The sequence below is a fragment of the Lates calcarifer genome, linkage group LG7_2 (genome assembly GCF_001640805.2).
Source record: "Lates calcarifer isolate ASB-BC8 linkage group LG7_2, TLL_Latcal_v3, whole genome shotgun sequence".
Taxonomy (NCBI): domain Eukaryota; kingdom Metazoa; phylum Chordata; class Actinopteri; family Centropomidae; genus Lates; species Lates calcarifer.
Window position 1 is genome coordinate 68,737 of NC_066854.1, and position 27,720 is coordinate 96,456.

The 27,720-nt window shown below is 42.1% G+C and overlaps 1 protein-coding gene across 2 annotated transcripts; it reads right to left on the reverse strand.

Moving 5' to 3' along the window:
- Positions 1-27,661, reverse strand: impg2b (interphotoreceptor matrix proteoglycan 2b). Of its 2 annotated transcripts, XM_051065755.1 has the most exons (21): positions 23,541-27,661; positions 22,419-22,585; positions 22,223-22,251; positions 21,686-21,718; positions 20,564-20,616; positions 15,953-19,269; positions 15,675-15,836; positions 13,507-13,565; positions 13,364-13,384; positions 11,721-11,974; positions 11,553-11,614; positions 11,221-11,455; positions 9,272-10,635; positions 8,821-9,171; positions 8,514-8,733; positions 5,405-5,615; positions 5,072-5,260; positions 4,724-4,958; positions 3,821-3,900; positions 1,966-2,024; positions 1-1,755 (listed from the first exon to the last, which is right to left on the reverse strand). In XM_051065755.1, exons 1-20 carry the CDS (start codon positions 23,689-23,691, stop codon positions 1,991-1,993), a joined length of 7,227 nt encoding a protein of 2,408 aa, XP_050921712.1. In that variant the 5' UTR covers positions 23,692-27,661; the 3' UTR covers positions 1-1,755; positions 1,966-1,990. The 2 variants fall into 2 exon arrangements, with proteins under 2 accessions (XP_050921712.1, XP_050921711.1); XM_051065754.1 differs by lacking the exons at positions 1-1,755; positions 1,966-2,024; positions 3,821-3,900; ... (3 more) ...; positions 8,514-8,733; positions 21,686-21,718 and having other exon boundaries at positions 8,953-10,635.
- Positions 27,662-27,720: the final 59 nt, after the last annotated feature.

The window sequence follows — 27,720 nt, forward strand, 5'->3', positions numbered from 1 at the left end:
TCTGTAAAAAATATTATCTCTTTATTTTAGAAAAGTATGAGCGTGCCTGCTCGCACTAACACATCATAGTTTAGTTTTTTCCTCTTCACACTCTAGTTGGACGCACAGTATAGAAAACACAATACAAAACACCACAGACAACAGACACCCCGACCTGCACAAACAAACATCAACACAAGCATCAGTTGATTTTAACGTTCCTGTGTGAATCGTGGGGATAGGAAACCTGTCGACTCGCTGATTCAAACAGCTGTATTGGGTTTGAGGGGTCTCTAGTGAAAAAACACTGAAACATTCAGTATCTAAACATACAACAATAAATATCAGCTGTTTGTCTATGGGAATATACTTCATTTACATTTCAGGTGGGTGAGTTTAAGCAGAAACTCTTCAAGTAAACGCAACAAAGAAAAATCAAATCATTAAAAACTGAAAAAGGTTCGGAGAGATGTTGCTAGTTGTCCTGGGATTTCAATACTCCGATAACTTTATTTAAATTAGTCGTTGTGTGTCAAGGTCTCCAGGGTCTTTAAACACGTCAGTATCAATATTTTTTATTACTTTGTTCTTCTTGTTCAAACAAGATAATGTCATGTACGAACAAGTTCATTTGAATGTAGCGTGGACAAGATAAAATCTTTCACGAATAAGATGATAACTTGTAAGAACAAAGTCACTAGCAAACAAGATATACTGAAGATTGCATGAGCAAGATATTATCTAAAAGCTGATACGATGGAAACATTAAAACTTGGTTGACACGTTCAACATTTCTCCGGTCGTTGACAATCTAAAGGACTGTCAGAAACTGGTCCCTGTAGTTCCCTGTTGGGGAACCCAATTCGAACATTCATAGGTAGGACTTCTTTAGAAAAACATGCACATACAAGACACTGACAGACTACACATGATCTATGCATCAGTTAACACTCCAGCATTGATTGAGAAATGTAAACATTCATGTGAATCGCAGGCGTGCCGGCTCGCGTTCGGTAAGCAGCTGATTGGATGAATAAAAAGACAGAAAACAGGCAGTTTACTGATCCGGGTTGTCATGGAGTGACGGGAGCGCTGATGTAACGTCAAGGGCTCTGAGGTTCTACGCATCAAATCCCAAAAAAAAGCAGCGAACAGAGCGGTGAAGGCACTGATGGGGAGGAGTCACGGCTTTAAAGGAGAAACCACATCAGAAAAACGTCCAAGTTAAATGAAAGAAAGGAAGCAAGAAAATTTAAATGATTTTGTGGAATGAAAACAAAGATACGACCTTTTTCTCTGGTGACCAGTCGCAAGGCCCCTAAACTCAACTCAACGATCGCAGAAAAATGACGTGACATGTTTTTTTTCTAGCGGTGACATGCAGATTGGGACGCAGACAGAAACCCTTAAAATCAGGCTAAAGATGAAAGCCATGAAACCCTTTAGAAAGTGTAAGACAGAGGTACGCAGCAGTGGAAACAGTGAAAGCATTGAACAGAAACTGAAGTGTTACTTAGGAAAACAAAATTCAAACGACACAAGTATTTACAGAAGTAGGGAAAGATAAGAGGAACAGGTGACCCTGCAAAGGTCAAAGTTCATTTCAAAGTCCTTAAAAGGAGGAGGAGGAGGAAACCCGTCCAACAGAGCAGAAAGAGTCCTTAGAGAAAACAAACTCCCAAAAAGTCTCAGCATCTCATCACCTTCAACCTCCGGCCGCAGCGAGGTGACGACAAACTCCTCTTCCTTCCCAGAGTCGAACACAAAGGCGGGTTTCTGTAGAGACAGACAGGTCACAATGTTAGGGGTGTTTCCTACGTTTCTTATGACACATTAGACTAGAATCATGTTTTCTATGTCACAGAACTGATTTTGAGTTTGAAACATCTGGACAGAGTTTATAAAGTCATGAAAAAACAGATAAAAATGATAAAAATCAGCCATTAAAGTTGGGAAAAGTGTCTCAGAACAAGATGACATTCGTACCTCGAGGTCACCATCTCGCTGTTCACTATGTGGTGGAGCTGCCTCTTCTCTCCAGGAATCTGCTCCACAAAACAAGAGTAAATTGGATTAGTTTGGTGGTTTTGGCCGCTCAGGGATGTGGCACAAACAGGCGACGTCCAAACCACAAAAAACCCTCAGAGTAGAACCCCAAACATAAACAGATGAGTGGAGAGAGGAAGGAAGATTATTGTCTGTGTATCTGGACATATTTTAGGTCAAACTGCTGTTTGTTTGGTTCTTTGATGCTGCTGCTGGAGCGTCTCCAAACCGTTCTGCTATTTTTAAATGTTTCCTACTTTTTTTCCTTCAACACAAGAATCCAAATCCAGATCATGAAGCAGATTAGTTTGGTGGATATTCTGTTTAAAACTGGACTCTGTGGGGTTTCTGTGCAACAATCCTGCTGTTTGTTTGGTCTAAAACGGCTGCAGATGGTGTTAGTCGGTCTGATACTGAGGGTTTTACAGAGAATATCTTCTAACCAGTGCTACTCAAAACTCCAGGCCTGAATTGACCTTTTAACTAGTTTTAGTTTGGTTCAAAAAGCAGCTGAAGACCTACTTTATCCTGTTTATTCTGTTTTTATCTCCTCTGTGAAGAACTGTGTGAATTCTCTGTTCTTGAAAGAGCATCGTCTATTTATTTATTCTCTCCAAACCATTTTCTTTTCTGCAACATTTCAAAAGTTCACTTCAAATTCTCCTCAGTTATATGACTGAGCAGCAGCTCCAAAATAAGTAAAAACAAGAATATTCCTTTTACTACTTCTGATGTTTGACAGTTCATCAGAGGTGTTCGGTCTGGACAGTCGCTTCCTCATCTTTCATTTTGTCTTTCATGCTAGTAAATTTCCATCTGCAGAGGAAGTCTGCTCGTCTGGACGTCCAGTTTCTGTCTGGAAATGGACACTTGGAGCAGGTGGACGACACCTCCACACTCTACTACACACAGCTCCGGTTTGTTTGAAATAATTAGTTTGACTTTAAGGAAAAGGTCAGGAGCTCATTAAAGCAGGAAGGTGATATGTTGAGATATTTTCTTCTCTGGAGCAAAAACAGATCGATAAAAAATGAATAAATGAGACTCATCAAAAGCTTTAAATGGTTTTGAAAAACAGTGTCTGTCTTTGTGGTGAATAAAAACAGTCAGCTCAGCTCAGGACAAGAAAATCTGCAGTCAAATCTAAACTACAGATGAGAAAAGAGTCTGTAACTCAAATTACAAAAGTTTTTTTTAGAGAAGCTGAATATTTCATTCATATCTGTCTCCACAGAGAAAGACTCATCTGCTGTTACAGAGTAATGGCAGATAGATGTTTCAGTCTCAGGTACAGGTGGATTTCTGTTTCAGGCCGACAGGTGGAGGTGGAGTCTTTACGCCTCCACAGACTCCATAATCTCTATGAGGACAGCAGGCAGGAGGCTGGGACCATCTGACTGGTCAGGGACAGAGCCAATCAACAGTGGGTAATGGAAAATATTTAAATATAGTGTATTCATGCATTCATGAAAAGCATTTATTTACTATTTTTATTGATTTTATTTTGGTTGTTTACATTAACAGTACGTGTTTCTTTCTCTTCTATTTTATTCTACATTTTTAAACTTCTGCAGAGGTTTTTTCTGTTTTTTAAAGGATATATTTACTTTTTTTAAAATGTTACCATTTTAGTTGTTGTTTTCTATTATCATAAAACAGGTGCAGTATTGTATGTCATAATAATAGTAATAGTAATCATCTATATTTTTTTTTTTTTTTTTACATTTAAAAAATGACACGAATGAACATGAACATCTCTTACTGTAACTTCACAGACAGACATTAAATCACTTACACTTGAGTCTGTTGCACAAATTCTGCAAAGTGTCGATCCCTGGCACACAACTCGATTATCCTCAGACGCTCCTGGATCTCCTGCAGAGAGGTCAGAGGTCAACACAGAGAAAACATGTTTATGTAACTGTCGGGACTGAGAGGTCAGAAGTGAAGAGGTGTAGACTGAGGAGGAGGAGGAGGAGGTCCTGTAGGTAAAAATACTTGTCTGCAGCGTACAGACCTCCTGCTGAGACTGAAAACCACTGAGCCAGAAAAATGTCACAACACCCGGTCGGCTCTATTCAAAGACTCAAGCTCACTTTTCTAAATACTTCCTGCAGCTTCAGAGACTGAAGCCAAGTCTCTCTGTAAAAGGAGAAAGTAAAGCAGGAGCAGAGAAAAGAACCAACAGCTTCGCCTCCTTTAGAAGCTGGCGCCCGATCCAGGTCTACGAGGATATTTAAAGAGTGTTGTTCGCTCAGATCAAACTCCTCTTTGAACATATGAGGAATTTAAAACTTCTCACCATGAGGTCCGTTTAGTTGCTGTTCTTGCATTGTAGATGTTCAAATTTCCATTTGTCTGAGCGCCCTCTCAGCTGATAAAGATCGTAATATGAATGAAAAGCTCTAGAACAGCTACTGAATGGACCTGGGTGGGACTGAACAACTGTTGCACTGTCACTGTGTAAACAGTTAATACATTTCTTGTTTAACTTGAGAACAAAAATAGTTAATTGTTTCATTTCCGTTTACCTGGTGTGACTATGCTGCTAACAATCAGATATTAATATTGAAGTAAACCTCTATGCTGATGACACTCTGCTGTACGAAGCCAGTTTGTGCTGCCTTTCATAGAAGAACCATCTGACAGAAATAAACAAAATAAACTATGTATGTGATAATAAACACAGTTTTCTTACCTCTTTAGTGAGCGTGGTGTTCTGATAAATGTGTTGTATCTCCTCACTGCTGAAGTCTTTGGAGCCGTCTACACTTGCAGAGCTGCTGTACTCGGGGATGTCGGGGTCACGGCGGCGATAGTACTGGGGCATGTCGTCCTCATAGCGACGGTAGTACTGGGCGGTGACCGGGTCGCTCTCAAACATTGGGTTGAACTTGGCAGCACGCTCCAGTGTTGGTACACTGTCACCACGTCTAGCGAGAAAATGAAAACTCTAAGTGTTAAACTCTTAAAGTACTCTTAAAATTCTGCAGCTACTTGGTCGATCTAAACAAAAACTAAGCTGGACTTTAAACGAGTTGCTCACCTTAGTGGGTCCTCAGTGTCCTCCCCGTCGTACTGCTCTCGCAGCGTCCTCGCCAGGAAGAAGATGATACCGGCTGCCACCATGAGGAAACCGGCCACCGAGGCTATGGCGATGCCCACCACCAGTGGCTCAGAAACATACTCCTCGCAGTGCTCACCCCGATACCACCAGTTCTCTCCAACCCGACATCTGCAGGAGAGTTAGAGGTTTGATTCCCAGTGAATCATTTGGAAAAACTTATGTAAAATATGCTGATCAATAAAGTAACAGAAAGTAATCTGAGTACTCTTATGTTGGTATTTTAGGACCAAAGAGTGTGAAACCTCCTCCGACCTGCAGATGGCGCCCCTGCCAGGGATGATGTCGCATTTTCCATCGTTGAGGCAGAAGTCGTGTTGCACCTCACAGACGCTCTGACACGGCAGACCGTCCACGCTCAGGTACCCGGGGTCGCAAACGCACTCGGCCTCACCCGACCACTGATTCACCATACATTTGGAAAACTCGTTACACGCCTGGAACTTACAGGGATCCGCTCCGTCACCTGAGAAGAAACAGCAACAACAAATAAACAGAAGAAGAAGAGATGAGTGCGAATTACTTCTATAACCTGCTCAGTTTTTTGAGCTGAGGCAGTCTGCCTTGCCTGTAATATGGACGACCTCTGGTTACATCAGAATAAAGTCTTATACTTTTACAGTAAACATTCAAAGTAATACATATTCAAACAACCAAAACTGAGAAATTCAACAAATAAATAATATGTTTTACTGAGAGATCCTCTTCTGTGCTTCCTCAGAAGTGTCTCTTTCTGACATGAGGACATTTGGACAAAAGCAAAACAGAACAACATTTTTAAAAAACAAAAACAAATTATTAGGACAGGAATATTCTTGAATGAACAACAGAAGATGACCTTCACACTTTGACTCTAACCTAAAACAGAATCAACAAACGCATCAAACTGTTTCTACGTTTCCGTCAGTTTCCTGGCTGCATATCAGAGATGCACACTGGTTTCTAATGACTTCTACAGTTCAGCATTATTCTGGAGCTTGCTGAGCCTGAGCCTTGCTGAGTTTGAGAGGCTCCATTCTCCCTGTTACATTCACTGAACCGTCACAGTGATACATTAAGGTTCAGGTAAAAGTCACCCTCTTCTCCATTTAGTAAAACCCAAGTAAATGTGGACGTTTGAGGGTTAGAACTAATCAGATTTAGCCACACAAATAAAATAAGATGAAATAAACATTAATCTCTAAAGTAGAGGCTGTATTATGACAGGGCGGATCATGTGCTGGTGCAATGGAAAACCTTCCCTCAAAGCGCAGTGAAGATGAGAGGAGTAAACTGATTATCGTGTCCACAGTGAGTCCTGACCACGGTGACTCACTGCTGTAGATTAGGGTTATCGGGCTGTCAGGAGCTCCTCTGATTGGCTCAGACAGATTAAAGAGCTGCAGCTCAGCAGAGATGGACGTGGTGGAGGAAACAACAGAACATTTCACATGACTGATTCACCTTAGCTGGAGAAACCATCCTGCTGTGCATCACTATCACACAGAAAATTCTCCATCTCACTCAGGGGTGAATGACGGCTAGACAGCTTAGCTACATCCTGCCTGTCAAAATAAAAGCTTACCAAGCCAACCACAGTTGAGTTACAGCAGATGTAAACTGGGCATGTTTTGTATTATTAATTTAAGATTCTTTTTGCACCATCTCTGTGACAAAAGACAAGAGCTCACATGTTTCATGTTTGATGTAACCTTATATAACAGATGTTAACTTCCAGCATCTGTGTTATAATCCAGAACATGTCAGACCCATAGAGCCCCCCACGCCACAACCCACAGGACCCAAAGAATCCACTGCGTATGTACTTACTTACTATACTTTTGTTCTTTCTGTACTGTGTTGTTGTCTTTTATCTTCCATATGACAACTGCTGGTAGGAGATGTGAACCCTGGTCTACCATCGGTGTTTCAAGAGGAACTTTTTCAAAGTTCTAAGAACAGTTGTGTCGCACTGCAGGAGCTGGAGCGATCATACTTCTTCAAACGTCATGTTGAGAGACTTTTTTAGCCATTTATCCACTGCCAGTGTCCCGGTGCCAGACACCAGAGGACAGCCCCAGTTCATAATACAATGGCTCAAGAGCAACAGGAGTAAAAACTTAATTCCTTGTGCAATAAACTGGCTAAATTTGCACATGTAATTCTATGTAAATTAAAATGTTTAGCTCTTTCTAGCTATTAGCATTTTAGAGATTGTTTTGTTGTTTTTGCATCTTGTGATGGAGATATTTCAGATAATATATATGTACTTTTGTATTGTTTTGTTCTTTCTGTACTGTGCTGTTGTCTTTTATTGTTGTCACCTGACTGCAAACCAAGTTTATCTGGAATAAATAAATGAACTGAACCCCCAGAGGTGTCGTGTCATTGGCCCAACAGGTCAGAGCTGTTTTGGCGGTATGAGGGTTTCCTACACGATGTTAGACAGGTCCAACATCAATGTTGTATATCTATATACAACATTAAGTCACAACATTAACCAGTAACTGGCTTTAATGTTGCTGCTGATGGGTGTACACTGAGCGTAAATGCAAAGGCCTGCGATTACAATGAAGATAACATATTCAGATACAGATCTCAGGTTAATACCAGTTGGAGATTGAGTCTTAGCCTCAGTCACATCAACATCCTCACACACCTTTCAGCCACAAAGCAGATAAAGCTGCAGATATAAGGAGTGGACAGAGACACGGTGTACAGGCTCAGATAGACGGAGGTAAACAGCTGCCATGATGTTGATTCATCAGAGTGAGTCAGTGTGTGCTGCTGCTGCTGCTCACGTTCCTCCCAGACAGATTATCTCAGGTATTAGATCAGAGCCCTGTCAAAGCAGCTGAGCCGCTGCAGATACACAGAGGATTCAACCGAGCCTGAAACGTCTTATAACAATGCCGAGATGTCCGAGGCGTCCAAAAACACCATCTGAAGGTCCAAACTAGAGTATTTTGTTAAACAGATTACAGTCTTCTGGAGGTTTCTCAAACATCAAATCTGAAAAGTCTCTAGAACAAGGAATCACTGATTACCTCAGTAGAAAATAAGAAAATCTAACACTATGTTTTCTTCTCCAGTCTTGTGTGTAATACAGGATGGTTTAACCTCATTGGAAGTTTAACAAGTATTTAAATGAAACGGTCTCAGAGGGTAAAACCAGTCTTCTCCCTGTAACAAAGTGTTCCAAGCAGACTTTGCTTCACATTACAGGTTCACTAGCAAAAACACTGGGAAGCCCTGCACAAAGTCAAAGTAAGAAAAACAACACTTTTCAGAGAGACGTTAGCTGTGACTGGTCGAACACAAAAACATTTAAACGTTAAAATTGGTTTGAAGAGGCGACAGCCTATAGCTCCAGGCGTAACTTTACCTGATTCGACATCCAGGGAGTACTTGTCGATGGCCAGGTTCATCGTCTGGTAGGCGGTGTTGGCGAAGTCCTCCAGGATCAGGTAGACAACGTTAGTGACGCCTCTGGGAACTGGCTTACCGAACCTCATCCTGCTGTTCACCACTATGCTGCCGTTTCTGAAGTTGAGAATCTCCAGGTTCTGGAAGTTGTTCAGGTTGGACTGCAGGTACGGGACCAGCTGCAAGATGAAGACAGAGACACATGAGAAACATGACACCTGGATCTAGACGTTTAATCACTGAGACCAGATTCTTTGAGTTCACACCAGTTGTAGGAAGCGCTGCTCCAGGGCCTTGTATTCAGAGGAGCTCTTGTTGAACAGGTCCATGGAGAATGCCATGTTGGTCACCCTCAGGCTGAAGAACACAGTGAGGGCCCTGCCAGGTCGGGTTGGTAATGCAATGGCGTCCAAATCTGACCCTTGAGCCCCGCTGAAGAAGCCACTGCTGTCGCCTTCAGTTGCCACACCACCATACTGGAACACATCAAAGCTGACGTCGATGCTTGGTATGTTGGAGAAATCGTGCTCAAAGATTTGGATTTCGGCAGCTGGAGTGCTGTCTTTGACTTCCTGAAGCGAGGAAGTTGTTGTTTGGAGGATACCTGTATCTTCTTCCTCTTGCAAAGTACCTGTCAAGGTTGAAGCCAAATCTCCATCCTGCAAACCTTCTGGCTGCATCTGTTGGAGCACTTTCTGTTTCGTTTGTGACCACAACTGTCGGTAGCCACTGAGTAACAGCTGAAGACGTGGTGCTTATTGGAACTTCGTGAACATCTTCATGGTTTAGGTGCTCATCTTGAACCGGTTCCTCATCTTCTGGCACAGAATCCGACACTCGAGTGAACGGTGAGTCCTTTTCAGGTGAGAGCACAATGTAGCTGCTGTGGTCTGAGCTTATGGATGCAGTTGGAACCGGAGCAGCAGTTGTTGTAGTGACGACCATGACTTCATCCACAACCAGGTCTCTGTCTAGCACTCCAACCGCTAAGGCTGTTGTTGTTGTTGTAGGATCAGTGGCACCTATGTGCTGCTCCTCCAAAATCTCAACCTCATCCAGTAGTTCTGGTTTCTCCGTAAGTACCTTGACATCTGACGGCTTTTCTGTAACAAAGCTTGATTCTTTGACTGTGACTGCCTGGACTTCCACAAACGAAGGAAACTCTTCTGTTGAGGAGACATCAGTAACAGGGACTTCCAGGTCTTCAGACACTTCAGGCGCAACAATGACTTCAACTTCCTCCTCTTCAGGTAGATCTTCTGCTGATGACGACCCAACTGTAACTACTGGAAGCTGCACTGCTGCTGCAGTAGTTACTTCCACCACTTCAGTGGTTTCTTGAAGCTTGATTGCTGCATCAGTTAGTCCTGCAAAAACAGGGGCCTCATGAGTCCAAGCTTCGGGTTCAGGATAATCTGTGACTGGCGCCACAATCAAATGTGGTTCCGTCATGGAATAGTCATCATATGTGCCTGATGCTTCGACTGTCTGCACTGACAGTTCGACAGTCAGGGTTCCTTTGGGCGAGAATACAGGTGCTTGGATCGTGGTTGAATACCGCGGGTCAGTGCTGATGTGTGGTGTGACCAGAACTTTATCCAGAAAAGGTTCCTCAATGCCTCCATCTAGCACTGACTCCTCAAAAGCAGGAGCTGTTGTTGTCTGTAAACTGGGAGTACTGGTGAATTCTACTCCCACTGCAACCAAATCATCTCTCTCAGTGTTTGGTGACTCTGCCACAACCTCCTCCTCCTCCTGGTCTTCGTCCTCCTCATCATTCTCCTCAAGATCAGGTGGTGGTAGCACCTCCAGGCTACCATCCCCATTGTTGTAAGAGCCGGTCCCGTCAGATGTCGCTGTGGGCTGCCAGGACCAGAGATCAGCTCCTTGGCCGTCTCCAGAGAAACCAGAGCCAGATCCGTCATCCAGTGTGCTCTCAGAGCCAGTCTGAGGTTTCAGCAGTGGAGGAGGGGCAGCAGAGGAGCCTTCAGGACTGACTACATCGTCCCCTCGGGGGGTATTGTCTCCGGCGCCGAGAGTGTTACTGAGGAGAAATCCCTCATCTTCAATATTTCCATTATCTGTAAAGCAGAAAAACACATGGAGAGGTTTACGGCTGGGATCTCCCTCGTCAGAGCCCAGATGGACGTCAAACTAAAACAAACTCCAACAGAATATGTGTTTACAATCTCACATCGCAATGAGAAAACCTGATAGGACCAGGAGTATTGATACCATTTTGGTCTCTTTAGGTGTTTTTTTCTCTCTCTCTCTCACTCAGAGTATCACTGTAAAACACTGAGTTACTGTTATTTGATCAGATGTGAAGCTGTTTCTCTAATTAAATTTCTGCAAATGTCCACTTCTATTTCTGTTTTGTATTCTGACTTCTGTTTTTATGAATTATCTATATTAGAGTTGCAATTAATCAATTAGCCAATTGACTATATTGATAATTGAGTAAAAAAAAGAGAAAAATATATTCTGACCCATCGGAGCTTGATAACAGCATTTTACAATCACAATAAAGAAAGGAAAAATCCAAAACTTTTCAGTAAATCTGAAGCCATGGTGATGAAACATCGTACAAAAAGTCTGAACCACTCATGAATTTAGTTCAAACTTAAAAGAAAAATTTGCATTTGTCTCTTTTCTGTTTCACTCACTATCTTGAGTTGTTTGCTCCAGGTCTAACGTCCTCTCGGAGATTTTGGCTGGCGGTGGAGGAGCTGTGCTCTCGTCAAACATGAAGACGTCGTTCTCGCTCACCCCACCACTCTGAGGACCTTTCCATGGGTCAAAGGGGTCGAACAGGAAGTCCTCCTTCTTCAGGAAAACATCACTACTGTCCACCTCGTGGCTCGGAGCATCAGGAGGCTTCTCTGCAGCAAGTACGTTATCCTGAAAAGAGATTAAAGAGTTGAATGTAGGATGAAGTTACAGAAACATCTTAAAGTGCAGCAGTGATGCAGTTAACGCCATGGTCAGTCCAACTCACCATGTTGTCGTAGGTGTCCACCGGTTGGATCGTAGGCTTCCCAGAAGGCAACAAGTTCTCAGCTGCAGAAAAGAGTCAAAATGTGTTAGAGTCAAAACATTTCTAAAGTCGCTATTAACATCTGCAGCAGTGACGTTAAAGATCTGTGGTGTATCTCTGGTGTTGTACCGTTCTCCAGCTGCAGCGGGTCGGGCTGCGTCTCCAGGCTGCTGTTGGTCATGAAGTTGTCTTTGTGCAGCGCTTCAGTGATATAGTTGCGGAAGTCAGTGATGGTGTAGACGACGGTGGGCTGCTCGGCGGCTCCGGGGTAGTTCTTCTCCACCAGGTTGTTTTGCAGAGAGATGAAGTCCAGCGTGTCATTGGTGATGCCGCCGCTGTCGACCTCCAGAGTGATGGTGTAGTGGACCAGGACCACCAAACCCCTGAGAGGCAAGAAGACGAGTCAGTGGTCAAAACTTCAGTGTGTTTGCTAAAATCTACATCTCAACAGTTTTTGTCTAGAAATTAACTGGCCATGGATTTATATCACAACCAAACCTAATGTTGATTCCAGCTCTTTAAACCTGCAAACCACCAAATCAGTTCCTACAGAGAGCCTGTGCACTGACATGATGACCGTCCTGTGGTTTAACATCTGTTCATCTTGTCTGCCTGACCTCGATCCTTCACTCTGAGATTAATTTCTGAGGTGAGCGTTTAAGAAACCCAGAACCTGACGACTTCACGACCGGATCGTTTTTCTCCTCCTGCAGCTTCGGGCTTCACGCTGAGTCGACGTTCTACGACTCCGCAGAGTTCAGGTGAGATTAAGAGTCTCTCTGAGCTCACAAAGTGAATTTATCAGTGTGGTCAGACAGTGACAGACTAACCCGCGGTGGAGGGGAGGGGGTTTTCCTGGACAGAGGGGGGGGGGGGGGGCAGTGAGCCTGTCGTAAACCTTTAACAATAATCCTACGGCTGCTGCAGGTGGCCGACGAGCAGCGAGCGTCTTATCCCACTTAAGAGCTGATTGACTATTGTTAAGGACATTAAGTGGAAAGTAGAGCAGAGTAGCAGCAGAGTCGTTATTTACTGCAACAGGCAGGTGAAAGGGGCTTTCAGAGAGGGGAGACGGTCTGTGAGGACAAGGCTACAAGGTGAGGAAATCCCTCTGAAGTCAGTTCGTGTCAGATTCAGACTCCTACACTCAACCAACAACAACAGGACTTATCTAAAGTCTCTAACTCTAACTCTAAGTATCTAAGTTCTGGAGATATCCAAGGAGGTTTTTGTCTGTTATGCCCTCACACAGTTAACATCAGTATCTGAATGGATAGAGGAGAGATTTGGAAATATAAAAACCAAGTTGATGAGACATTATGAGTGTTTGAAATGTCACAAAATACACTAATAATGTAGTGAAAAAAGAACCATCTTAACACATTACTGAGGTTAGACTTTTCCTTTATATCTCAAAAAGGAAGAAAGTATTTGCAAAACAAAATATTTCTGCATCGTCCCAAACATGGCAGCTGAGTTTCCAATCAGGCCCTGCACACACTAAAGGGACGGTGGACTCTGCAGTAAAGTCACGGGTTGATGGGATGGATTTATCAGACTCTGCTGTTTCAGAGGTCTCTGGGTGAGATCAGGACCCGTAAAGGTTTAAAATATATCACTAAATCACAGAGCCATCATGTATTCCTTCAGCTGAAAGATTCCAGTACAGTAGTTTTTTGATATTTAGTGATAAAACTGTGTCTGAAAGGAGGCTAAATTCCCTCCAATATAAGGCCAATGATGTAAAACTGACAAAGGTTTGATAGACTTACCGCTCCAGGTCCTTCTGTGGCCTGAGAACAGAAACAAAACAACACAAAAGCATGTAAAAACAAACCCAAACAAAGGCTTTTACTATGTGCTCTACCTGTTGATTAAAACCTTTTAAAATGCCAACATTCAGCAGAGTTCGTACCTGAACTCAACGACATAGACGTTCTTAAAGCCTGGCAGCCTCTCAAAGGCGTCTTCAATCTGGAAGTTATAGAGAGGGAAAGTTTAGTTTACACCTTAACCCAGAGTCAGTGACCTACCTGGCACCTGGGTGATCCGATCGGAAGTGGACAGCTCTGAGTAGAGGTGTAAAAGACGCATTTAGATCCGATCGCTCAGACCACATTTGGAGGTGGTCTGGACCATGAGCGCTGAAGGACCGCCTACTCAACTGACGTCCATAAAAATTATCTGTGTTTATTTCGATATGGAGTAGAGAAGTGACATCTGATCACAAAGGGTTGCTGGAGATATTTTCTATTCAGAAATACACTCAGTTTATTAGGTTTATTAGGTACTCCAAGCTAAAACTAATCTAGTCTCATGTAACAGCTCTACAATAACTCTTCCTAAATCAAAGTTATAATGTTTGAGTTTCAGTTTGTGTTCAATCTGTTTGAGAGGTGTTGATTCAACTGTATGAATAATAAGGGAAATGTCGACATCTCCATTATAAATTAGTGATTTTCTCAGCAGCAGCAGCTTGAGGCTGACAGCTGGTTAACATGTGGTGTTTATTTCCTCCTAGTTCAGTGTCTGACGACAGAAAGAGAAAAATCTGTCAATGAGAATGACTAACTAACTCAGTACGTCTATTTTATTATAAAATACAGATGTTATCAGTGGGCTGTAGAGTGTGATGAAGTTTTGTTGTTTGTTATTGAACAGAAGATGAAGATGAAGAGATTTAACTGTTTCAGATGCTGTTTGATCATCTGACATAAACACCTGGATGTTCTGATGACTGATTTTAAATTTATATCTGTGGTTATTTAGATGTGTCTCTGGTAAACTTGTGTTAGTTGGTGAAATCTGTTGCTCTTATTTGGGATAAAAATCACCATCTTCAGTTTGCGGTGGCCCGTGGCTGCACTCTACTGCCTCTACTCTGTTTCTGTGCTGCAGTCGAACTCCTGCTGTTTCTATTAGCCCTGTTATCCACTTCATATTCCCTCATTAATGACCCTGACCCCGACACACAAACCATAAACTGGCTTCCCGCGTCACTGAGCCTGAAAACCTCCCAGCGGTACGGGAACACACCGGCACTCTCTGCTTTCCTGGCAGGAGTGGTTTTTCCAACAGTTCGAAGTGAGTCACTGCTCGTATACTGTACGTCCTCTGAAGTTTTCCAGCTCTGTTTCTGCCTCGGCCGGCTCGTATAGCAATCGCTGGCAGGGCTGAGGAAACTGAGCTTTAAAGCGTGAAGATCCTTAAAGCGTGAAAAACAGGCCTTTAATGCAGAGCCAAACTCCTGAGTCTGCAGTTTGTAGGAAACCACAAAGCAAGTCAATTTGGTAATGAGCATGCATCCTGGACGTCAGAGAGAGGAGCAAAGGAGGAGAAATGACAGAGGGAGTTAAGAAGAGGAGGAGGAGGTGTAGCCAGGAAGCACAAGAATGACAAAACTGGCAGATAAACAAACCACAGCTCTGTACACTCATCAGTTTACACAATAAGATGACGACAACAGTGTGGGTCATACTGAGAAAATACTGCTTCATGCTACAGCAGCTCTACAATAACAACTTGGCATCAACAATGTTGAGTAGCACTGTCTTTTATTACTTAACTTTAGTTTTAATGTTGAACTTCAGAGCTGCTTGCTAGTATTGCAGCCTCACTAAATATAATGTAACCTATCCTAAAAGTTAGCCAGGGGCCTTACACGGTACATGCTAAAGTGTTAGCTCTGAGCCTTACTCATTTCTTTTTTTTTGGCGTATAATGATAAAACTCTGTCAAACAAATATCTCCACAAAGATCTGTAATTTTTAGCAGGGCTAAAAATGTCAGCTTATAGCTGTTCTTTACATGTGATGTCAGAGAAAGCAAATGAAAAGATGTTCTGTTTTGTTTTTGGACTGAACATGAAGCGACTTTTATAAGTATGTAATGTATAGTCCAAGTCTCAATTAAACGTTTTTCATACAGTCTGTATTTCTGTATGCAGTATACTATATGCTATGAACTATAAAGCTAAACTAACATTAAGAATGATTGTTTATGAGTGTTTGAAATGTATTACAAAGTAAGACTGTAACATCCCATCCCATGGTCATCATCAGGACCTTGTAAAAATGGCCTTACCTTGCGTGTGAAGTGTCTGGCCAGCTGCTGGTAGTGGAAGCTGCTCGGGTCTCTCAGAGCGTCGTTGTAGGTTTCTCCTCTCAGCTTGATGCTCAGCTCCACAACATGGTCCTTCAGGGGCCTCAGAGGTCGCAACAAGGTGTCGTCGATCTCATTACCAATCTGAATATGGAGGAAAATACACAGAAATTATATAGATATAGGTTTGGTATTGGTATTGAAAATCTGGTGTCTTAATCAATAATTAGACATTCTACCACAAATCCACATTTTCTTACCGAGTTCTCCACCTCGTTTTCCAACCCAAAGCCGTTGTTTCCCAGTAAGTCGTCATCTACAACATAAGGCCTTTCTGTTGAGTCAGGGAAGTTGCCATTGTTGTACTCTACTTCATATTTGGTTGTGACTTCCAACGAGGTACCAGGGGTGGCCTCCTCAGTGGCAGTAACAGTCTCTGGGATGATCTCATCTGTAGACTCAGATGGTCCTTCAGCTGGAGCCTCCGTCATAATTTTCCCTGCATCCTCTGCTGCAACTTCTGGAGAGATACCATCAGTTTTCTCTGGGGGAACCTCTGCCGGAGCAACCTGGACACTGTCCTCTCTGGGACCACCATCTTCCTCAGGTTCAACCTCTGGGGCAACCTTTTCTGGAACAACCTGGATACTGTCTTTACTTGGTGTGCTGTCTTCCTTAGGTGCAGATTCTGGGGCAAGCTCTTCAGGTGACTCGCGGATGACCTCCTCAGGGGTTTCTACCTCTGAAATTGTCCCTGGTTGGATGTGAGTCACAGCTTCTGGAGTTTCACTTGGAACCTCTGGGGTGATTTCTTCCTCAACTTCTGGAAAGTATCCAGGTTCTGAGACATCACTTGAAGGCTCAACCGCCTGGGTAGTACTCTCCTTGGTGAGTTCTGAAGGTACTTCTACCTCAGAATCTCCCGGAGGTTCTACCATTATTTCTGGTTCAGGTGTTTCCTCCACCTCAGTCCCTGGCAATGATTCCTCTGTGTCTTCTGGAATAACAACAACAACTGGAGTGATGTCCTCGTCACACTCTGAAGGAATCTCTAGTAGAACCTCCTCTGTAACATCTGGTTTAGCTCCCCCTGCTCCTGGTTCTCCAAAATCAATATCTTGTGTTATCTCCTCAGAAGCCTCAGAAGTTGCCTCCTCTCTTTCCTCAGATGGTTCACCTCCAACTGCTTCTTTTGTAATATCTACAGATGTAACTCCAGGATCGGTTTTATCCTCATCAGGTACTTTGTGTTCTGCTTCTAGTGCAGTCCCTCCTGTAGGTTTCTTCTCTTCTGCAACTTCTTCTACAGGTTCTAGTTCTTGTGCTAGTTCTTCTGTCAGTTCTGACTCTTTTAAAATTTCTTGTGTTGGTTCTCCTGTGGGTTCGATGGCTTCTGCAATGTCTTCTACAAGTTCAGGTTCTTGTACTAGTTCTTCTGTGGGTACAATTTCTTCTACAAGTTCTACATCTTGTGCTGGTTCAACTATGGATTTTATCCCTTCTGAGGCATCTTCTACAAGTTCAGGTTCTTGTGCTGGTTCTTCTGTGGGTTCTAACTCTTCTACAATTTCTTCTATGACTTCTACATCCTGTGTTGATTCTCCTGTGGGTTTGATATCTTCTGTAATGTCTTCTACAAGTTCTGGTTTTTGTTGTGGTTCTTCTACAGATTCAACTTCTTGTGCAGGTTCTGCTTCTTTCACAGAACCCTCTGTAGTTTCTATTATGTCTACAGTTTCTTCTACAGGTTCTGGCTCTTGTACACTTTCTACTGCAGTTTCGATTATCTCTCCTCTTTCCTCCTCAGCAGGTTCTATTGGTGCTTCAGGTGTTTCTTCTCCACCTTCAGTTGGTTCTCCTGTAGCTTCAACTGCCTCTTTCTCTATTTGTTTTGTGTCTACTCTCTTCACTGGCTCTTCCACAACACTTGTTTCTATTTCAGCTTCAACTGGTTCTTCTTCTTTTGTAACTTCTACTGGAGCTTCTTCAATATCCTCCACAGTAAATGTTGTCCCCTCTGCTTCCTTGGCCAGTTTTTCTTCTCCTTCTGCCACATTGATCTTTTCTGTTTGAACTGCTAGTTCTTCTTCAGCCGTTTCTTCAACAACAGTCTCAACTATCTCTTTTACATCTGTCTTTATTGTTACCACCTCAGGAGACTCCACCTCAACAGCAGCTTCAGTTATTTTATCTTCAGAAACAACTGTCGGTTTATCTTCTTCGTGTTTGATTTCTACCTCTACTTCCCCGTCTGCTTTGTCTGTTTCAACCACTGCTGCTTCTTCTACAGTTTCACCAGGTGTATCTTTGTCTGTTGTCTCTTTTTCTGCCACAGTAGTATTTGGTGGTATTTCCTCAGCGACATGAGAGGTGTCTTCATCCTTTTCACCTTGTAAGATCACCACAGCAGGCTCAGGAGTAACCTCTGCCATTAATGTCGGTTTGTCTTCAGTAACTCTTTCTTCTATCTTGTCTGTTGTCACCAGAATAGAAGCCTGGGATGGAATTTCTGTTTCTACATTTGAGACAGATTCTTGTTCTGGAGTCACATTTATGAATATTTTATCTTCTGAATCTGAATCTGTTATCAGAAACACAGTCTGAACTGCTTCTGTGCTGATTTCAGTTTCATCATGGCTAACTACTACAACAGCCTCTGACGGGTGTTCAACTGGTGGTTTCTGTATTTCACCTTCAGGTTCTTCAAGAACTGCTGCCTCAACTGGATCAGGTACATCTGGTCCTGTTTCAGTGATTAGCCCAGGTGAATCCTCAGTGGGTTCCTCTAAAACCTTATCAGTCAAGGTTATGTTTGGAGTGATATCCAAAGGATTGTCTAGCATTTCTTCAACATCTGGGCCGACGATGACCTCAACAGTTGTCTCTGGGATAACCTCCGTCATGATTTCTGATGGTTCCTCTGTACCAGGTTCTGGAGATACTCCCTGCCCTACTTCCTCCTCTGTGACAGCTTCTGTAGCAGGTATTGTAGTGGGCATAGTAAAAACTGCAACAGTAGCTTCAGTGAGGACCTCTTGAGCCACAGCTTCTGAGGGGGGCTCCTCACCTTTTGGGGTAACTTCCTCAATCAGCCCTGGATCAGGTAAAACCACATCCTCAGGAACAAACTCAAGGATCTCGTTATCTTCCTCTACAACATCCATTGTCTCTTTTGTTGTATCTGGGACAGTTTTGTCTTCTTTCCCATCAAGGGGCTTATGGGTAACAGAGTCAGCAACCTCTGTGGCAACCTCCACAGTATTCTCAGCAATGTATGAAACATCTCCATCTTCAGACTCAGTGGGAATCTCAATGTCAGTCATGACTGAAGGTGGACTATCTGAAGTGATGCTGCCTCCAGTCTCCTGGATGTCTTCAGTGTCAATTGGCTTGGCAGCAACAGCAGGTGCAGAAGTCAAATCCACAGGAATCTCAGTTAAATATGTTACAGGAACCTCTTGATCCGACCCTTCAGTTGGAGAGAGCAGAGGGGTTGAAGCAGTGACCCTGAAGCCTGGTGTACCGCTGATTTGGTCGGTTGCCATTGTCTCTGATTCAATGATGACAACATCCTCTCCTGTAAAATGACAGTAACAGAAACAATATATGTATCTGAACCGTGAACTCTGTAGCTGTTTTAATGGTAGCTAACAGGACTCTACTTGCTCCACTGGAAATCTTCCATGGCATCTCCACGAGGAAAGAAACTGGCCCACAACACTGCAAGTGGTGTGGAAATTGATATATGTGACCTCTAAAGGAGTTTTTTTGCTGCTTTTGTTTTTTTGGGGGGGTTGGATGGGACTTACTGTTTGATGCTCTGAAAGATTTTAAACAGAGACATAAGACTGTTGCTGCTACAAACCCAGCGTTTCCACCACCTGTAGCTGTGATCTCACTAACCCTGATACTTGTCCTGCGGTAACTCAGTCACGTCTACATCTCTGCTGTTGGTCCTCCGCTCAGCCTCCCTTCATTGACCAGACTGCTGCTTGTAAATAGGCTTACAGATCTATTCTGAGAGCAGAGCGTGTGACGGGAATCAGCACCCACTCGTCCCTCACATAAGACAGATTGGGGGTGTAAGGTGAGCGACTGCAGCCGCTGACAACAGACTTGTAAACTTGGATGGACATCAAGGTTTGTATAACTACTGTTTCTCAAAGTGTGGGTCGTCGTCCGTCAGGGGGGTCATGGAGGACATTGAATCGGTCACCAAGGGGTCACCAATAAGATGCTTCTACCCATCTGTCGTCAGCCAAAGTCTGTCAAAACAGCTTCCCTGCTTTTAAACAAATATTTACAATTTAAATTTTAACCTCAAGTAAACATTTTAACTGTTGTAGTGTCTGTAAAAGCTGCAAAGTATAAGACACTGAAGCTGTTGAGCTATGAAAATAAACCCTGTTTGTGAATTTCACAAAAAAAGCATGCAAATGAATAGACTTCTTGTAAAAATACATCCCTTCAAATGCCTGATGATGCCTAACTGTTGTTCCTGTTGAGCTTGAATGAACGTGTGAACATGTACGTCACTTTGGATAAAAGCATCTGCTAAACAAACAGATTGTTATCCAAAGAGTTTAACTGATTTAAACTATTACAGAAGGCATAACGCCTGGTAGCTTTTAAAAATGAAGAAGGAAGTGTTTTCCATTCATAGTTCTGATGATAGAAAAGATATTTTCCTGGATCTGTTCATCAGAACATTCTGTTTTTATTCAAAATGTCAATGAAGCTACAGAAAAAGCTGAATTTGCTTGTTTGTGAATGAAAGATTTAATATTCTCCATGTCTTCATGTTTACAAGCATCAAACTAAACATGCTAAGATGAAAAGGTTCAGAGAGTGGGTTTCAGCTTTGTATTTACCTGGCAGGGTCTCAGTCGCTGAGTCTCCAGTTTGGACCGTTGTTGTTTCAGAGCTGCAGGGGAAAGAGAGAGGACAGCAAAGCTTTTAACAACCTAAACAAGCTGAGAGACCGAGAGACATTTCAAACAGTTTTCTCCAGCGTCAGTAGATGATCTACGTCAATCAGCAGCTTGATGTCTCACAGAAAATCCTGCTCTTCATCTGATTTCATGTCAATATGCTGTAAACTGTAAGTTTACAGTTACAGCTTTATTAAATCCATGATATTAAAATATGAAAATAAAATCAATAAAAGCAAAAGTGTCCAAACTTGTGTCCAAGAGTGAAACTTTCGAGATAACAGACATGATACCTGCTGTTTTTAAAAGAGACATCAGTAAAAAGAGCTGAGCAAAAGCAGAATAAAGCTTCATATTATGATTTTTAAAGGGGAATTTCACCTATTTTAGGATTTCCTGTATGTCAGTCAGTGTTTCTAATCTCAAAGCTACAAAAATCAAAGAAAATCACAGTCTCCAAATCAAAGTCTATATTTTAGGATTTGCAGAAACTCACACATAAACCTAACAAGTCAACACACAGAGTCCCAGTGATTGTTAATGTAGAAAAACATCTGCAAAGCCTTAAAATAGTTGGCATTCCCCTTTAAATTCATTAAAACGCAGCCATTCCAACACAGCTGGACCGCAGCATTTTTACAGTGAAAATTAACAAAAACCACACGACTGTAAAATACGCAACAAGCCGAATAAACAACAACAACAAACAAGCTTCTCACACACAAACACACTCGCGTTTGACTCCTCCGAACACAAGAACAAGAAGTCGTCTGGCTGAACGCAAAGAAAGCAGCAAAGCACCCCTGTTTCCTGTTTCTGGGATGGAGTCATTGAAACTGAAAAGTCCAGTTTCTCTCTAGTTTTATGTACATGCAAAAATAATCCATGTACTATACCAGACTATCAGCTTTTCAATAAAAAGTCCAATATATTGGACAAATAGTATTATCTGTACACATATATGTGACTGATATGTTGTTTATCTTCAGTATATTTCTGTCCTGTTTCTCTTGGTGAACTGACTCCAGCTCTGTAGGTGGGTGTTTGGTGTTTGAGGCCTACCTGCATGGAGTAGGGCCTGAGGTGATGGGCACACTGCAGCAGGTGATGAAACACAGCACAGGTGTCAATACACAACCACAGAGACCTTCAGTCTGTACCTCTGATTAATCACCACTGGTGTTTAACACGTTAAATGAACATTAAATTACATTATCTGTAAATTCTCTGACGCTGTAGGATGATTATTTTATTTTAAACGCCCCTGAAGGACACAACAAAGCTTTTATCTTATCATGTGCTGGTGCAGTGAGAATATTTCATCTAGTTTTCCACAGAAGTCAGTTTATTTAAATAAGGAATAATTGTATCTTGAGACGATGGTTAAAAGAATTTAAGTCAAAAAGAGAAATATAAGGTATTTTTACCTCATTTCAACCAGTGAGCAGATTTAGTTTTCACATTTTAAAGAAAAGAGACTTGACACGTCGCTAAATGACTGTTAAAATCAATATTTTTCCTTTTCTATAGTTTCATGAACACTGACACAAGAACACAACATGTGACTCTCAAACAGTCGTGAAACGATTGTACACTGACCTGTTCTTCGCAGTCGCCATGGCAACTCTCTGAAAGACAGAAACACATCATCGATTATAAACAGAGAACCTTGATTTGTTCTGTTCTTATAATCATAAACATGTTTTATCTGTTTCCTACACCAACCAGTCAACCGTAAGACCCAAACACACAATCACAGCGAGAAACAGTTTCTGGTTGAACATAAAACACTCACACTCTTGATGAGGTTGATGTGCTCCTCTGATTGGCTGAAGAAGCTGCCGATGTCCATGACGCTGATGGAGCCGTTCTTACAGCGACCGACCCAGTCCTGGTACTCGTCCCGGTCCGGCAGCCGGTCCCAGAAGATCTTAAAGGCCTCCCACACCGTCTCCTGACACACTAAAACACACACAAACTCGTCCTGACATGACCTTAACTGGCCCGTCACCGACTATACTCCACATGTTTGACTTTCGATCATCTGGTAACTTGTGTGAGTAACATGTTCTCAGATTGTCCAAACGATCCTCACTCAGATTCTTAGAAAATGTTCCTTGGATCAAACTAAATAAAGTTTAAAACAAAGCTGTTTGTATTCTTGAAAAGTTGATATTGTGAAGCCATCAGCAGATCCTGTTTATTGTTTACTGCTGGAGTCCTTTCAGCCTGAAAGCTACAGGTCAGACCGTTCACTGATGAGCAGGATGTTTTCACAAAGCAACCCTTACTGTGCAAAACCAAACAGCCTGAAATAGACGTCCACGTTGACTTAATCTGGGTCCAAAACACTTAAATTTAGACGATGATGGCAACAGAGCAGACCACATTTGGATAAAATGTCAGTAAACATCAGCTGTTCAGTGACCAAGGTGAGCAACATCACAAAGGTCATTACACTGATGATTATCTGAGGGTATAACAGACCTGTGATCATATTAGTTCATGCTGTAAGAGATCACTGACAGAACCTGGCTTTATCTCTAGATGTGAGGCTCTAAAACAACAAATGAAGCCTTGAAGCAGCAAAAAAAAAAAAAAAAACCTAAATCTTAAACCTGAGACAAAATGACGTATTAAGAAGGTCGTGTTTTTGCAGTGCATCTGGCTCTGCATGACCTCTGACCCCTGTGGGATCGGCTGCCATTAATGACGGCAGACTTGGTATTTAAGCCTGTAAGTCCGTTTGGATAAGGGCTTCAGTGAAACACCTCCAGTGTTAAAGATAGAAAAGATGAGGTAAAGGGAATATCTGACTTCCTGAAATACTCTGAACGACACATAAAACATCAGTCAGCTCAGAGACTTTTTTGAACTTGAATGTAAAGAAATCCAAACCCAGTGAACAGTAACGTACCTCTGAGGTGAAAGTAGTAGAGATGGTTGACGACGGCCTGGTCGAACGTCTCCTGAGTGCAAAGTTTGACGCCGCTGGGAAACAAGATGTCCCTTTTTCTTCGAGTTAGTGCGGCGTGTCGTCTGTATAAAAGCTGATCTGAGTCCACCATTGGCTCGCCCAGGTGTCCACCATGCTCCTCCGAATCCACCTTCAGGTCATGTGAGGCATCTATCCAGGCATCCGAAAAATCAGAGACATTCAGTGAAAGCAAACGTACATTTACTGATATACTGACCTTTGTAGTTACAGTTAGTTACTTTTACTGATTTATATTTTAGGTTGAACTGAAAATATTTTATGATCAAGTCATCAATTAATTGACTCAATAGTGGCAGGTCCACCAAAGAAACATTTCCCCTCTAAACCTCTCCATTGGTTTCATTTCAGTAACTGTTCAAGTGATTAATGTTTCATCAGTAACAGGAGTACTTCTACTTCAATACTTGGAGTATATTTGCTGATAATACTGTAGTTTTACTTTGCACTGGAGTGGCTCAGTATTTTATATCCACGTATTGCTACTTAAAGGATCTAAATGCTTCTTAAAGAAAGCATAAATACGTATTAAAGACTTCATACAAACCTGTTTCCATGCACATGTACCCTGAAAGCAGCACGGCTCCGAGCGCCCACAGCACCAACCTCCCACGCTTTCCAGACATTTCTTTTAAAAACTCCTCCAGAGCTCCAGCCCCCGGACTCGCTGCTTCTTATTTCCACGTCCTCAGCTCATCAGCGGCCTCCTTCTCACAGTCATCCATCCACCACTCTGCACAGCATTTGTCAGAAAGTTTAAAAAGGAAATGGAGGGATATTGTCCAGAGGCTCGGGATGGTCCTGACGTGGCGTCGCCGGGTTGCTCGTTGCTCCCTGTCAGGTGAGCAGATGGGACTTTGCTGCTGCTGGAGATTTTTTTCTCTTTGCTCTAATCCTATTTGTTAAGCTGCTGGAGTGGATGACTGTCAGAGCCACGGTGCACCAGAGCAACGGGTCAGTGTGGCTTAAAGGAAATCAAACTAACACACTGATTGTGTTGAAAAGAAAGGTTCCACTTCGTACAACAGATCAGGTTAAAAACAGCTGAATTAAACTCAAAATGAACGTACGATACTTCAGGTATGACGCGTATGTTTTACCTGGGCTCTGCTACAACTCTACTCTAGTCCAAAAAACTGGTGATGCATGACTCATAGCTTCTTACAAATGTGGAAATGTGTCCAGATCAGGTCTGGTTTTAGTCCATAAACCTTTAATATAAGGACAGAATCATCAACAGACTATTAACACTGTAGAAACATGCAATGAACAGCAAGTTAGAACTATTGATAAATACTCTCTGGATTCCAGCTGGGTTCCTGTTGGGTTCCTGTTGGTTCTGGTTGGATCACATTCCCATCAAATATTGTCCTATTGGGCCCACTGGTTGCAATTATGAACTTAAACATGTCTTGGATTTATTTTTCTGGGGCGAGATCTCCATTCAATGATGTGACAAAGCTGCTTCACAATCCAACCAGAATCCAGCCGGACTTCAGCCGGACTTCAGCCAGAATCACAGTTCAGCGCTGAGGAAGCCAGGAGTCAGCCAGGTGGTCTTTATGATGGACCAGTCGGAGTGGATTACATGAACACGCTGCAAGGTCACATTAAGCATTAAAAGGTTGAAGGTGATAATGAAGCGACGGACTCACACTTTTCACCTGTTTTCACTAAATTAACTTCAACTGTGATTAAAATAAAAAAGAGGCTCGTTAGAAAGAGTTTAAATCAGAATAAAACACCTGCAGTCTATAAAAACTATTCAGCAGTGTGAATTTAGTTACTGTTCATACATTCATGATAAATTCTTTACTGGCTGATTCAATGGGTTTTTAAACATTTATTCATCTTAAGTACATTAATATAAAATCACCAAAAATCCAAATACACGGAACCTCTTACAATAGTGATTGTATTTTTACAGATTAATTCAAAACTTAATTTACATTTTGAGTTTTATAAATGTCTTTATAACATTAATAAGATTTGTTATTATTTTATCTTGTAAACTACAGTAAAATAATTTAATAGTTTTGTCTTGTGTGTAATATAGAAATTATAGAAATAATAGAAACAAAACAAAATGCATTTAGGCAATTTTCTAATGCAGTGACTGCCAAATAACATAATTATTTAGTTGCCCATAAACTGTATTAATGTGATAACGTTAAAATACATTAACAAATATTTATCATGGTCATTATATATATGTATACATATATATATATAAATATATATATATTGTACATATTAACTAGAAATAAAGAGCTGAGATGTGTAAACAAAGTATTTTTACAGTCACCACAGACTGATCATTAAATTAGAAGCTGTTGCACTCAGTCACTTCTCTATAATTAGCCTCGTCCTCGTCCAGACTGTGACCCCCCCCTCACCCCCTCACCCCTCCTCACCCCCTGCCGCTTCACACAGTCAACAATGGCGGACATCTTTTATTGGATAATTGGATTAACAGGAAGGAGAAGAGAGGAAACGAGGAGAGGAGGGAAAACTGAAACACGGAAATTTAAACTCCAGTCACACAAATGATTTTAAAAGTCCTGATGCTGTGAATTTAGTTATTAACAGTATCTTAAACTCTGGATCTACAGACGTCCTCCCTCCTCCCAGACAGACAGATCTGAGTCCAGCAGGGAATCAGGATCAGTTTTCCATCTTCAGGACTCACTCAGATTATATTTGGGAGGCTTCATGAGGCCTAAACCGTCTAATCTTAACCTCCCATCGCTCAGATTAGACTCCTCTACAGGACTAAACATGACCTCTACACCGGCTACTGCCAGACCAGGCCCAGACCTGGACCAGACCAGACCCAGATCAGACCATCTCCTGCTGTTCAGTTTAAAGATGAAAAGTATATTTACTTAAATATTAAATATTTAAATCATAATATTTCAACAAAAACTGGCACATTTGTGAAAGTGTTACCAAACATTTCTGATGTGATTATAAACATTAGATTTCTATTTCTCTGTCAGAGCTTTAGTTATTCACACATGTAAATGTCTCTGCATCTGTTTCCTTTACACTGAGTGAGTGTTGTTGAGGTTGTGGTTGTAAATAACGAGTGGTCGTTGTTCTCGCTGTGTTTTCTGTTAATGAGCTGTGTGCTTGTTGTTTTGTCTTCAGCCTTGTACCCCCTCCAGTCTGATCCAGTTAATGAGCTGTAAGCTGATTGGTCCTCAGCGGGGGGGGGGGGGCTGATAAAACCCCGAGATTATGAAAGCAGCCCACACACACAGACACAGACACACACAAATATACCATAACACACAGTGACATTCACACAGAGGACAGCATGAGAGGAGACGAGTCCAAACGATCAGGGAAATAAAAACAGAGCAAATCTGATAAATGACACTGACGGAGACCCAGTGACCTTTGACCTCAGTTTAGACACCGAGGACACACTCAGCTCACATCACACAACTGATCAACACTGTCCTTATTAACACGGTTTTATTATTTCTCTAGTTTCATCACTTTCTTCACTGTTGTTATAAAGAATAAAAACATGAATTTCTTCAGCTAATAAAGACAGTTATTATTATTATTATTATTATTATTATTATTATTATTGTTGTTGTTGTTATTGTTGTTGTACTGGGAGCTGTTTGTGTTTCACATGAGGCGATCAGAAAATTAGAAACACCTGAGTTAGAGCAGGAACTGAAACTTTACAGCTGTTATGAGATGATAATGAATAATGAAAGGATGAAGCTGTTCCTCCACAGTGGAGGCGACTGAACGCGTCTGTTTTGGGGGAAATTTGCTCTCGTTGGATCCATTAAGGAACGTGTTGTAAACGCGTCCTGGATAAAGCGAGATGAACGTGACGTCTTCCTCTGGTCTTTATCGTGTTTAACTGTTTCTACGTCCTTGAGGTTTCGTGTTGTTACGTCGTCTCTTCGTCTCTTTACATTGTTGAATCACAGCCAGATTCTCCATCACAATGAAACTGAAAAACTGTTTCAGCTGTTTTCTTTACATTCAGACTTTATGAGACCAACATGAAGCAGTTTTCTCTCCAGAAACCACAGGGACATTTATTTCTTCTGGACCAGCTCTGAATGTTTGAGAC